This window comes from Drosophila tropicalis, unplaced genomic scaffold (assembly GCF_018151085.1).
Source record: "Drosophila tropicalis isolate 14030-0801.00 unplaced genomic scaffold, ASM1815108v1 contig_1072, whole genome shotgun sequence".
In the NCBI taxonomy this organism is placed as follows: domain Eukaryota; kingdom Metazoa; phylum Arthropoda; class Insecta; order Diptera; family Drosophilidae; genus Drosophila; species Drosophila tropicalis.
Window position 1 is genome coordinate 629644 of NW_027172436.1, and position 14500 is coordinate 644143.

The 14500-nt window shown below is 39.9% G+C and overlaps 1 protein-coding gene across 1 annotated transcript in view; it reads left to right on the forward strand.

Annotated features, from left to right (window-relative positions):
- The window catches only part of LOC137572709 (uncharacterized), a 43208-nt gene extending 29073 nt beyond the window's left edge, over nt 1–14135 (forward strand). Inside the window, exons 5-9 of the mRNA XM_068284493.1 lie at nt 12643–12913; nt 13112–13256; nt 13362–13565; nt 13717–13911; nt 13986–14135. Coding sequence (XP_068140594.1) covers nt 12643–12913; nt 13112–13256; nt 13362–13565; nt 13717–13911; nt 13986–14135 — 965 coding nt within the window. The remainder of the gene's footprint in view (nt 1–12642; nt 12914–13111; nt 13257–13361; nt 13566–13716; nt 13912–13985) is intronic.
- Nucleotides 14136–14500: the final 365 nt, after the last annotated feature.

Below are 14500 nucleotides of genomic sequence, written 5' to 3' on the forward strand. Positions count from 1 at the left end.
TGTTTGTTAATTTCTTTAAACAATATTTCGGGCGAACCTCCAAAAATGTAGTGTTGATTTAACGATCGTTACTATATTTATTTATTTATTAATATTTGAATTATTTGATGACAATCGAGTTCAATATATTGTTAAGATTTAAACACACTTATAGAAATAACACTGGACTACTTATGGACCTTGACATGCGACTCAGTTGACAGTCTCTTTGCGAATAAATCTACGGCAGAGCCAGGCACTCATATCCCCCGGGGGGACGAACACGTTCGGCTCGTCGTATGCGTGTAACCGAACGGCTGCCGAAGTCCTCACACAAAAAATCAAGATGGATTTAGTTTTCCTCAGCATTTCGACGCAAGCAGGTCTATGTCGCTTTGTTGAGAGATGACACATGAAAAAATTGATCGCTACTTTGTTTTTCTATCTTTCTCTTGCATCAGTTTAGCTGCTGTACTCGTTTTCATGATTTGAGGCAAAATTTTGTCAACTTTCATTTTGCGCAGTGTAAAGCAACACACGCAGACAAGCAAGTGCACACATACAACTACATTTTTCTAGCGCTCTCTTTGTGCCGGGCCCTGATCTACGGCCTCTTTAACAGCTCTCTCTCAACTTATATAACGATCCTATGCCCTTCTCTCTCTACTACTACTAGAATATTCGGCCACTACGCATTTGTCTCTTCTCTTCTATCACTTTGGGCTGCTTTCTCTCAATGCCATTTCCCACATAAATATATAATTTTATCATAAGTGTAGACTTTCAACTTTGTACTGGATGAAATTTCGTTAACGAGTCCCCGAGATAAAGAGATTCGATTCGCACGCACTGGACATCTGGTTTTTACTTTATTTTGTTTATTAATTTACTACAAAATAAAATATCAAATGAACTTACTTCGGCTATGCCGAAATTGTAGTCACATACGATGCTTGCTTGTTTTTTATTGATTCTCTTTTGTTCTTGCTTGCTTATAATTATGTATATATGTATATATCATGTGGATCATGTATTTCTTATGTGTATCTTGTCTATTCCCTATTATTCATGTATTACCTATTGATTTTTTTCTAAAAATAGTTTTTCTAGATATATATATAATTTTATCGTAAGGGGGTGACTTTCTACTTTGTCCTGGATAAAATTTATAAAATTTTCAAATACTCCGCCACGGTGGTAGTACATTTCGGACCATCTCCATCTCCTAACTCCCCCCACTCATTCACTTTATACCCGACTGCAGATTTTCGATCTTTATTGAACGATTTCCTGTTGCATCTTGTTCACATTCTCTTTAGCCTTACTTACAACACATTCTCTACAGGACCTCACCACTACCTCTACTTTGCTCAGCAAACTTGGGATATAGTACTCTTTCTCCACTCGATCAATAGTCTTCTTAAAAAATTGCTGGGCATTTTGACCATTTATCTTAAACTCTGCTCCCTGCATTCTACACTGATTCGCCTTATGACTTGGTTGGTTACATTTAAAACACTTAAACTCGCTCTCTTTACAGATTTTGCTATGTGATTTCTTCCTCCGCACTTTAGACCACTTTGACTTTCACAGTAGAAATTTTCTCATACATTTCCATGTTTTCTCGTAATTCTCTAAAATTCTTGGCTTGATACAACACAGTCTTGTTCGGCTTCGAATCTGGTATACCCTCTATTATATACTCTATAACACTTTCATTATCTAATGTGCTCTTTTTTGCCAAACTCTTCATTTCATAAAAATATTCGATCAAACTGTCACTCTCTTCTTTTTTATTCTCGAGTAGCTTATATTATCTGGACTTCGACGCGTACAATGCGAAGTAGTGGCCCATACGACACCAGGACATGTTTCGCTCAAGCCCAAGCAGAGAGCTATCCACCGGGGCCCAGCCGTATATCGTGTACTCTAGAATATGCGCTGTTTCAAACATTAAATTTTGTAAATCTGCCAAACTTTCGGCAATACCTAAACTGTTTGAGAAAATTATTACGTCTTCCCTTCAACATCTATCCAGATCCACTATTTCTCCTTGTCAGCATGGCTTCATGAAAGGTCGTTCGTCACTTACCAACCTTTTAGAATTGACTACCCTTGTACACCATGGCTTCCGTAAAAAGTGTCAAACTGATGTTATTTATACTGAATTCAGTAAGTCTTTTGACAAGGTTGATCATTCTTTGCTTCTCGCGAATCTTAACATCATGGGTTTTTCACCAAAATTATTGGGTTGGTTAAAGTCGTATCTTATTGGCAGAACCCAAAAGGTGTCTTTTCGTTCCTCGATATCTAAGACTGTTCGAGTTACGTCAGGTGTACCCCAAGGCAGTCATCTGGCCCCACTATTATTTACATTGTTTATAAATGATTTGCCTTTGGCCTTGGCTCATTCACGCGTGCTCATGTTTGCGGATGACGACAAGATTTGTTATTCCTATAATGATCCTTCTTTCCAAGAGTACTTGCAATCAGATCTCGATGCGTTCTGTGATTGGTGCCACGTTAATAAATTACACCTTAATGCCTCTAAGTGTTCTTTTTATGACTTTCAGTCGTTTGTCTCCGCTCCTAGCTCATTACTCTATTAAGTCTGTTCTGTTAGATTGTGTTCCATCATTCAAAGACTTAGGCGTTATGTTTGACCCTAAACTTTCATTTAATGTTCATATTTCTTCAATTGTCAACAGACCAAGCAGCCTTCTCGGCTTCATTAAACGTTGGGCCAAAGAATTTGATGATCCCTATGTAACAAAGGTTTTATACACTTCGTTAGTTCGCCCTACTCTAGAATATTGCTCGCCAGTGTGGAACCCGCAATATGATGTTCACCAGCGTAGTATTGAATCGGTACAGAAGCAATTCCTTAAGTTTGCGCTACGCGGTCTAAATTGGGACCCGGGTCTTCGCCTACCTTCTTATTCTGACAGACTTCTTCTTATTAATCTTCCTTCACTTTATAACCGTAGGCTTGTTTTTGGCATTCTCTTTCTCCATAAACTAGTCAACGGCGAAGTCATTTCTACCAATTTACTAGATACGCTGTGTTTTTGTGTTCCCTCACGTCGGACCAGAAACTTTTTTCCTATTCACCTTAGTAGATGTCTGACTAACTACTCTCTTCACGAACCTCTTCGTGTTCTTTGCCAATCTTTTAACAACCTTTCTCACCTTATCTCTCCTCATCTTTCTGTCACTTCTCTTCGCGCTATACTTTTTTAATCATCTACAGCGAAACCAATGAAAATATTCTGGACTTGGATTGGCTGCAACTCATCCCTGGCCACATTGGCTGTGAATCGGGGCATAGCTGGCACCTTGTGCAAATAAAACACCTCCACCGGGCCGGGGATGTTTAGTTGTGTATAAAGCTAAGCTACCTTCTTCATTTAATTACTATCTGTCTTTAGCTTAAGCTTTTTCGTCGACTTCTGTTAGTTGACGTAAATAAATAAATAAATAAATAAATAAATAAATAAATAAATAAATAAAATTTGTTCTACCATTACCTGCTTCATATGTTCAAGCTGTTTATATTCTGTCATAAATTTTACATACTCCTTTTTTATGTCAGGGCTCATTCGCCGCTCTAATGACATGAATCTTCTTATGGCTACTTGCCGAGTTTTTCCAAGAGATGAAGCCTCTTCAGCAAATGGAAGCTTTATAATTAGTCGATTGTCCGCCGACGTGTGTAGGTTATCAAGGAAGAATTTTTCACGATACATTTTCTACTGACTCCTGTACCTTTTCATTGGCTTTAGTGTGCAAGAATCTTTCTAGAGATTCCTCTGGATTCGTCATACCTACCATACATGTGATTGCGGCTGACGTTGACATATTAATTTTGCCAGCAACAATCCAACCAAACTCTGAATTTTGTAATGTTGGACGGAATCGATTACCCCGTCTTCTTTCTGGTAGCTGTATAGAATAGTAATCATCAGTTCCCAACAGCATATCAATTTTTCCTGGTTTATCAAATGTTGGGTCTGCTAATTGAATGTTGTCTGGTAATGTGACTTTCTGCGTTATTTGTTCTGTGGGTTGGTCACCTATTATGTGTGGCAATACAAATGCCTCAACTAGCATTGCGAACTTGCATCTTGACCTTACAACCAAGCTTACTATGGCCTTGCTTATCTGTGGTTGACCACCCACTCATGAGTCTCGTTAATTTTGAACGATAACTTCTTTACCAGTGTCTATGAGACGAGAGTTACTTGAGAGCCGCTATCCAGGAGTGCTCGAAATTCTCCTCTCCTTTCATCGATCCCTTTTACCATTACCTTGGCCGTTGCCAACATGGTATATTTTCTGCCAACTCCATACCCCGAAGCTGCAGAAGCAGAGGTAGCAACTTAGTTGCCTGTTTCTAAATGCAACATTTTCTTATGTTTTGCCATATGATACGGCTTAAAGCAATTGACACACAATTTGTGTCTCTGCACCCAATTAAGCAGCTCTGCTGCGGATTTGATTTTGAACTTTTCACATTGGAAGAGTTTATGTTTTGCTTTTTCGCAAAAAGCACACAAGGTACTGTTTGTCCCAGATGCCTTGGGTTTAATTTTTCAATGATACATCAAATACCACCCTTAACTCGTATGTATACTCGTGCGTTCTACCTGGGTTACTGACCGAGTAAACTAGGTCAGTGATTGCTGACGCCAGGGAATGCAACAGAGTTTATGAGTTGAACAAACTTTATTTTACATAAATATAACTTTTTATGATTTGGTCGCCTTGTTGACACAAATTGTAAAATTTTTTTGAGAAAGTGATCGCCTAGTTAATAAACTTTCATTCAATAGGTACGAACTGCTACCCCGTTGCGAAAAACCATGATAGTTTTCCAATAAATCGTTTTAGTCGCCCAGTTGGCTACGTAATGATTGCCAAGTTAATCAATTGCGATGTTTTAGTCGGGACCCCAGATTGATGTGGAATGCTCATAAATCTGTGCCCTCGCTAAGGCTTATACTATGTCGCAAGCGTGCAAAGAAAGTAGTCGCCAAGTTGACCAGATTCCTTGTTGTTGAGAGATTGGTCGCCTGAGTTGACTAAATATTCTCACTGGATGACGGTTTCACCAAGATAACCATAGCAGCTTAATCAACTAGTACTTTATTTTTAACTTCTGACCATATCGTATTGGTCTAAGGTCCCTAAAAGATATTTATGTGTTGGGTTATTTCTTTTTATATTTTTATACCGTTCATTTCGCGACAACATTTTTATTTTGACTGCTGTAAGTGGTTACATTTACAGTTAAATATTGATACTCGAATTCTGAGGGTAAATCCATGGTTCCTGTATTGAATACAAGATATCAATTACATGCCTTTATGGGATTAATTTCAATGCTTTGATTATGCGTCGAGTGTACCATTGATGAGAGTAGAAATAGGTATATTTGAAATTAATTAGTAAAGTTTTCTTTATCTTTTTGAATTTCAAATTGTAGTGTGTTGTTTGCCTACCTGGGTTTGTTTCAATATAATCTTTATTGTCAACTTGGTTAATTTCTTCTGTTTTCGATCTAATTAAAGGGGCTTGTTTATTTATATATTTATTTATTTATTTATTTATTTACGTCAACTAACACAGCAGTCGACGAAAAAGCTTAAGCTAAAGACAGATAGTAATTAAATGAAGAAGGTAGCTTAGCTTTATATACAACTAAACATCCCCAGCCCGGTGGAGGTGTTTTATTTGCACAAGGTGCCAGCTATGCCCCGATTCACAGCCAATGTGGCCAGGGATGAGTTGCAGCCAATCCAAGTCCAGAATATTTTCATTGGTTTCGCTGTAGATGATTAAAAAGTATAGCGCGAAGAGAAGTGACAGAAAGATGAGGAGAGATAAGGTGAGAAAGGTTGTTAAAAGATTGGCAAAGAACACGAAGAGGTTCGTGAAGAGAGTAGTTAGTCAGACATCTACTAAGGTGAATAGGAAAAAAGTTTCTGGTCCGACGTGAGGGAACACAAAAAATACAGCGTATCTAGTAAATTCGTAGAAATGACTTCGCCGTTGACTAGTTTATGGAGAAAGAGAATGCCAAAAACAAGCCTACGGTTATAAAGTGAAGGAAGATTAATAAGAAGAAGTCTGTCAGAATAAGAAGGTAGGCGAAGACCCGGGTCCCAATTTAGACCGCGTAGCGCAAACTTAAGGAATTGCTTCTGTACCGATTCAATACTACGCTGGTGAACATCATATTGCGGGTTCCACACTGGCGAGCAATATTCTAGAGTAGGGCGAACTAACGAAGTGTATAAAACCTTTGTTACATAGGGATCATCAAATTCTTTGGCCCAACGTTTAATGAAGCCGAGAAGGCTGCTTGGTCTGTTGACAATTGAAGAAATATGAACATTAAATGAAAGTTTAGGGTCAAACATAACGCCTAAGTCTTTGAATGATGGAACACAATCTAACAGAACAGACTTAATAGAGTAATGAGCTAGGAGCGGGAGACAAACGACTGAAAGTCATAAAAGAACATTTAGAGGCATTAAGGTGTAATTTATTAACGTGGCACCAATCACAGAACGCATCGAGATCTGATTGCAAGTACTGTTGGAAAGAAGGATCATTATAGGAATAACAAATCTTGACGTCATCCGCAAACATGAGCACGCGTGAATGAGCCAAGGCCAAAGGCAAATCATTTATAAACAATGTAAATAATAGTGGGCCCAGATGACTGCCTTGGGGTACACCTGACGTAACTCGAACAGTTTTAGATATCGAGGAACGAAAAGACACCTTTTGGGTTCTGCCAATAAGATACGACTTTAACCAACCCAATAATTTTGGTGAAAAACCCATGATGTTAAGTTTCGCGAGAAGCAAAGAATGATCAACCGTATCAAAAGCCTTACTGAAGTCAGTATAAATAACATCAGTTTGACACTTTTTACGGAAGCCATGGTGTACTAGGGTAGTCAATTCTAAAAGGTTGGTAAGCGACGAACGACCTTTCATGAAACCATGCTGGCAAGGAGAAATAGTGGATCTGGATAGATGTTGAAGGGAAGATAATTTTCTCAAACAGTTTAGGTATTGCCGAAAGTTTGGCAATGCCACGGCAGTTGGAAACATCCGATTTGCAACCCTTTTTAAAAAGCGGAATAATAAATGACTCCTTCCAAATATCAGGAAATCTACAAGTCTCACTCGATATAAAGAATAACCGAGCTAAAGGCTTAGATAGGGAAATCGAACACATTTTAAGGATGCAACTAGGTATATCATCAGGCCCGGGAACGAAGGAAGACTTCATAGATGACAAGCTAGAGAGAATACAGTCTTCAGTAATACTGGGAAAAAACATACAATTTAAATGTGGGATTGAAAAGGGATAGGGTGTGGGATCCGAAGCAGTAGTAGAATATGTCGACTGAAAAAATTTAGCAAACAGATCTGCAATATCTAAATCATTATTAGCAGACTGATCGTTAAGTCTGAAGGTGGAAGGTAGGACATTAGAGCGTCTTTTGGAATTGACAAAGTTGTAAAATCTTTTGGGGTTATTATAAAATTCAGCCTTACAGCGAACGAGATAATTGTTGTAGCATTGAGTATTTAAAAGACAAAATTGAGATTTAGCTATACAATAATTTGCATAGTCAAGTCGCGAACCAGTTTTTTTAAATCTTTTAAAATATCTCGATTTAATGTTGCGAAGATTAGAGAGCCTACGTGTGAACCAGACTGGCGAGCTGGAGACGGTAGAGACATTCACATAAGGAACGCATTTATCAATTAGAGAATTAAGAGCAGAATAGAAAAACTTCACTGCACAATCTATATCGCAGCACTCAAATAGAAACGACCAATCAAAAGAGAAAATAAGGCTGTTAAGAAGATTGAAATTTGTTTTACGAAAACATCTACGACGAGAATTTGAAATGTTTTTAAATAAATTAGTAACGGAATTGTAAGAAATAGTAACTTCAATGGTAGGATGATAAGGATCTTCAGGTTTCACTAGTGGCAGTGTTTGCGATACAGCACTAACAGTGGGATCAGAGACAAAAACAAGATCAAGGATTCTTTTAGAACAGTTAAGGAAAGAATTCAACTGATATAGTGGACATTCAAGTAGGCTATCAAGAAAAACATGTTGAGATGAAGGAATTAAGAAAGATAGATTATCATCAACAAGCCAAGAAATATTAGGCAAGTTAAAATCACCTAAAACTATAAGAACATCACGATCTTTAAGACGACCAAAAATAGTTCGTAAAGCATCAGCATGGTGCACGTAGATCATGATATCAGAAGCTGGAGGAATATATGAACAAGAGATATATAGGCTAAAGTTAGAACATGTAACTTCGACGCAAATAAACTCAACACCTAAGGGAGATCAATCGGCACCACACTTGAAGACAGATTCGAGTTTACAGCAATGAGTACTCCACCGCCACGACGACCAACACGATCAAGCCTATAAGAAATAAAATTATTAGAAAGAATTTCATTATCTAAAACAGAGGAGTTAAGCCAAGTTTCAGAGAAAGCTAATATGTCAGCCGAAAAGGTTTGGCTATCACAGAAAAGGTTCGACAGCTTGGTAAGAAGTCCTCTTACATTTTGATAATGAATGCAAAGACTAGACGTTATTAGTTTTTTGAAGCAGAAGATAAAGTAGGAAGGTGGACAGGCAACGGACGAGAGCGCTTATTGGGCGCAAACTCGTGTACAACTAGGCCCTCTGGCCAAAAATTAGGGTCAACCATAGCTGAGAAGTACTCATTTGGTACTGTAATTTTAAAAGAGGAGATTTCGCGAGGCCTAGAAAACTTAAACTTTTGAATTAAAACCTTAGCAGGGCAAATATTACCAATGTAAGCTGCCACAGACGACTCAGAAGTATCTGGAGCAAGCCTAGAAATAAATAATTGTTTGCGATGAGGCACTACAGTTAGTGGAGGCGGAGGAGCATTGGGATCCGCAAGTGATTGAGAGCCGGCATGATCCTGTGATTGATCAGAGTTCCCGTGAGGGATAGATTGAGGTACACCAGGGCTTGTAATGGGTACTTCAATCTGAAAAGAAGAGCATAAAGAGGGACAAGAAGATGGTGTAGGCGAAAGTAAAATCGGAGAGGAAGTAATAGAGAGAGCTGGCGACTGCTTACGAGGCAACTCAAGGGTACATTTCTTGTGCAATTTCTCAGAAGATGGAACAAATTTGAATTGCGACAATAATTGAACGCTAGAGTCACACTCGTTTGACAGCTGTTTGGCCAGTTTGTTTAAAGAAAGAAACCTTAAACGAAGATCCCTATACATACGGCTAAAATCAAGCTGCTGGCTAGCACAAGATGGGCAAGTCCAGCGCATTAAGCCAAGCTCAGGCTTAGAAACAGACAAACCAGAAAATTTGTCGTAGTCGCGGCCATTAAGGCCAGCACATTTTAAGTGAATAAGATTATCGCAGAGCCAACAAGATATTGCTCTGTACTGATCATCAAAACGATCAGAATGTTTGCAATTAGGTAGACAACAAGCCATTGAAAAGCCGAAAGAAAGGCAAAAAAAAATTATATATATATAAGAATATATAGAAAAATTAAATTCACAGCACAAAGATAATTATTGATAAAATAATCAATAATTACAAATAAAACAAAGAGACAGCTAGAGTGCACAGCACAACAGAGAGTGCAAGAACAGTTATAAGCCGAGCTTTGAGAGGCGGCCTTACAAAAGTGATTACGCGGGAGAGAAGCTAAGCACAAGCACAAAGCAGAGAGAACAACAAAGCCACTAGCACTGATGGTATGATGGGGGCGATGAGGGGAGCAACTGCAGAAGCAATGACGAAAGAAAAGAAAAAAAAAATATGTAAATGCACCAAACACTAATCACGAAAAAGAGAAAAAAACTGTTTTAACTGATTAATTTGGCGAATTATGGAAATAAAACACAAGGGAGTCAAGCGAACAACACCAGCGGAAGTGTAAACAAACTAAGCACAATTAAAAATTGAGAAAAAACAATAAATATTAATAAAAACTCAGGAGCTATGCAAAAACACGACCGTCACGTCAGAGAGCAGAAAGCTATAATGTGTATTTGTTTTACTTTGTTAGCTTGAGTATTATAAAGAGGTGTACCTGCGTAAATTAAGAATCCGCTGGTGTTCTGTTTGTCGTGTGTAAAGGAAATTTTTAAATTTAGTTTCTTTGTCCTCTATACTAGATTCTGCATGTCCGTCTGTCCGTTCGAGCGTATTCGTTTTACTCAGTCCTCTTAAAAGCTATCGGGAATTAAATTTTTTTTTTTTTGCCGTTTTTACCAGAAAATCTTGTGGATCGGACCACTCTATCATATATAAAATTCGGCATAGCCGAAGTTAGCTTCTTTGATATTCTTTTTGAATTTTGATTTGTAGTGTGTTGTTTGTTTACCTCGGTTTATTTCAATATAATGTTTGAAGTTTTCTTAAAGGGTGTTGTCGTTTTCGATCCGAAAAAAGGGCTTGTATTTACGTTGCGTTTATTTCAAAATCGTTCCTAATTTCAGTTATCTGTTTTGATTTCTAACGATTTACATAAATCTTTAAAGATTTTGTGATTGCCCTTTTTGTTTCCAGCTAGAGGTCTGTATAAATGCACTTCCAATATCATAGTACTGTACAATATCATAGTATTGTACAAACTACATAAGATGGGTGTTATTTCAAAGATTGAAAAGAACAGACTGATGACAACTAAGGCAATCTCTCGAAGAGTATGTGGACTACCAAAAATACATAAAGAAGGGACACCATTAAGACCATTTCGTTCCTTAATTGGCTCACCATCTTACGGACTTTGTAAATACATTGCATTTACAAAGCCAAAAATGAAAACACCTTAATTATCAGAAAGACTATCACATTCGGAATGTTATGACAGAGATCAAATAAAAATAGCACAAAAACCTGACAATACCTGTTGCTGCCGAAATCCACTGACTGCCCAGCAGACCCAACGCAGCCACCGATGGGTTAACCCATATCACTCATTATCTTTCATGTTCATACTTATACTTAAGCGCCAGCCTACGTGCTGGGAAATTAACCGTTGCATCTTGCGCTTTAAGCTTACATGTTAGGTTCTATGCTTGTTACTAAGCGGCGGACAGAACGGTTCGGTTACAACCGCGACTAGGGGCGATTAATTTATAGCGTCTCAACTACTGACTCGCTCGCTCACCATACACACATAAGAAAACACCTGGAAGAAATATATGAAGTATCACGTGAAAAGTGAAGTGTTTCTTGAGGGCCCGCTAAAACATCGAACCTTAGCGCCAAACTCAATAATTCTATAAATTACGCCAGGAATTAATTCTATAATTAATTCTATAAATTATGCCAGGAATTAATTCTATAATTAATTCTATAAACTATAGGCCATGAATTAATTCTATAAATTAATTCTACAGATTAATTCTATATATTAGTCTAACAGTGGTAAACCACTAAACATGCTACGACACGCGAACAACCGCACCTAAGTGCTACGCCGATGGCACCCTGGAATTTTACGAATACTCAAAACAGGGCTGCATCGTACTATCCAGAAAATAAAGTGCGAATGGACGCAGACCTAAACACAGCAATGCAAAGCGCGGCACAACTTGCAGCCCGTCAAGCGATACCGAAAGAGCTTCCAACACTTGATGGCAATCCTCAGAACTGGCCTCTATTCTACAGTAGTTTTCAGACAAGTACGGAAATCGCTGGGTATACGAATGCAGAAAATCTTATGCGGTTGCAAGCTAGCCTAAAGGGAAAAGCACGTGAGTTAGTTCAATCCAAACTCCTTTTACCAGCAATGGTCCCTGAAATCATACAAACATAACGTATGTGTTTCGGTCGGCCAGAGCATATTTTGCACAACTTAGTGGAAAAAACGCGACAACTACCCGCAATAAAAGATAACCTTGAACCACTTATCGAATACGCACTGTGTGTACGAAACATCTAGTCAACGATGGAAGCATGTGGACTCACAGGTTACATGCAGAACCCAATGCTCGTACAAGAGCTACTAGAGAAACTCCCCACACAACTGTAGCTGCAGTGGGCAATGTTTCCCAAAGACACTAAGATACCATCAATGGAATCTTTTAGCAAATGGATCTACGACATAGCTGAAGCATCAAGCCAGGTAACATCACCGCTTTACCATAAGAAGAGCGGAAGCCTAAATTATCACACAGAGGCACCTAAAGAGCAGGTCATGGAAATTACGTGCGTCGTGTGTAACGAACCTGGGCACAAAATACACAGCTGCCCAGCGTTCAAAGCCACGCCACATCAACAAAAGATGTCTTTTTCTGAAAAATCACAAGCTCTGCCAACAATGCCTAAACCGTCATCACCAAAAGTGCCAACGTGAGAAGGTTTGCGGCATACGAGGTTGCCGAAACAAACATCACCCATTGATCCACTATATGCAGCCAATACCAGAGGCTGCGAAATCCAGTAGCCCAAACAGGCCAGCTATGGTCACCAACGTGCATACGCCGGAGGGCAAGCACACCCAGCGATGCAGAGAGTCTGGCTAAACATATTTCCGTGTCATTCCAATACAAATCATCAATAAAACGAAAGTCACTAACACTTTTGCATTTTTAGATGATGGATCGGCACTAACGCTCATCGACAACAAGGTCTTTAAGCAGCTCGGCTTAAAAGGCGTTCCAGATCCACTGTGCCTAAAATGGACCAACGATACAACACGCGAAGAAAATGCATCGGAACGTGTCACGCTTACGGTTGCCAATCCACATAATGGCAATCAATTCTACTTGGAAGAGGTTCACAGTGTAGATACCCTGGATCTACCTGTACAGTCTATCGACATAAGGGCTCTCGCCAAAGAATTTCCCCACCTAGCGGGACTACCGTTAGCATCATAAACCAACGCACGCCCAAGCATCCTAATCGGCACAAATAACTGGAACCTCGCCGTACCCCTTAAAATCAAAGAGGGGGCATGGCACAAACCAATAGCGTCAAAGACGCGACTGGGATGGGCACTAAAAAGCTCCACGCCATCAGGGGCCACTAGAGCTAATGTGAGCGTTCACATGTGTGGATGCAGGGACGCAGACGCCAAGCTGCATGAGATCATCAAACATGCGTTCTCATTAGACGCTACCACAGCAAAACCGCTAACATCACCAGAAGAAACTCAAGCTATAACCAGACTTGAATCTACTACCTCCCTGAAGAATGGCAGGTACGAGGTCGGTCTAATGTGGAAAGACCCTGAAGTTTTATTACCTGATAGCTACGCAAACGCACTAAAACCGCTTAAATGCCTACAAAAGCAATTTTCCCGACAACCACAGTTGAAGGAGCAAATCACCAAGCAAATCGAGAACCTCGTCGAAAAGGGCTATGCTCGCATGCTGACGCCGGAAGAAATAGCTGCACCAAACAGACGGACATGGTATCTACCAACCTTCATAACTAAAAATCCAAATAAACCAGAGAAGGTCCGGCTGGCCCAGATCTCCCTCAACTCCCTGTTTGACGTCTTGCTCTCATTCCGAGTGGGACGGAAGCACTTACTTTCGGAATCAATTGCGCACCCTGCATTGCACACTTTATTCGCGACAAAAATGCAGATCGATTCTGCCAACAGTACCCTCAAGCAGCACAAGCCGTGAAGGACTACCACTACGTGGATGATTTTATATACAGTGGCGACGACTACGTAGAAGTCGGAAACATCGCAACTCCAGTCAGAGATATCCATGCAGCACCGCCACAGAAAAGGTACTCGGCTTATACTGGGTGCCGAACTCCGACGTATTCACATTCATCTGCAAGTTCGCCAGGTTGAAGCGCAACGTTTTGGACAGCGACAAAACACCAACCAAACGCGAGCTCTTGCAAGTACTTATGTCAATGTACGACCCACTCGGCTTCATCTCATGCTTTACAATAGAGCTGAAAATCCTACTACAAAGAGTCTGGAGAAGCGGCATTGGCTGGGACACTGGTTTGCCCGACGCATTGTTACCCAAATGGATACGATGGAAACGGATCCTGTCTGGAGAAGCGGCATTGGCTGGGACACTAGTTTGCCCGACGCATTGTTACCCAAATGGATACAATAATCGCCGGATTAACCATCCCGAGATGTTACTTCGATAGCAGCGATCAAGTCCATGATGTCCAGTTACACACGTTCGTTGACGCCAGCGAATTGGCATACGCAGCAGTCTGCTACCTTCGGATACGCCAGGGGAAAAGAACCTACCTTAGCTTCGTGGCCTCCAAGGCGAAAGTGGCACCGTTGAGTCCACTATCTATACCAAGGATGGAACTGCAGGCCGCAGTGATCGGAGCAAAGCTGAGTAACCGAATCCAACGCAAATCAAGTTTGTCAATTAATTCAAGTTGTTATTGGTCCGACTCAAAGACTGTTCTCAAATGGCTTCGTATGGATCCACGAAAGTTTCAGCAATTCGTCATGCACCGC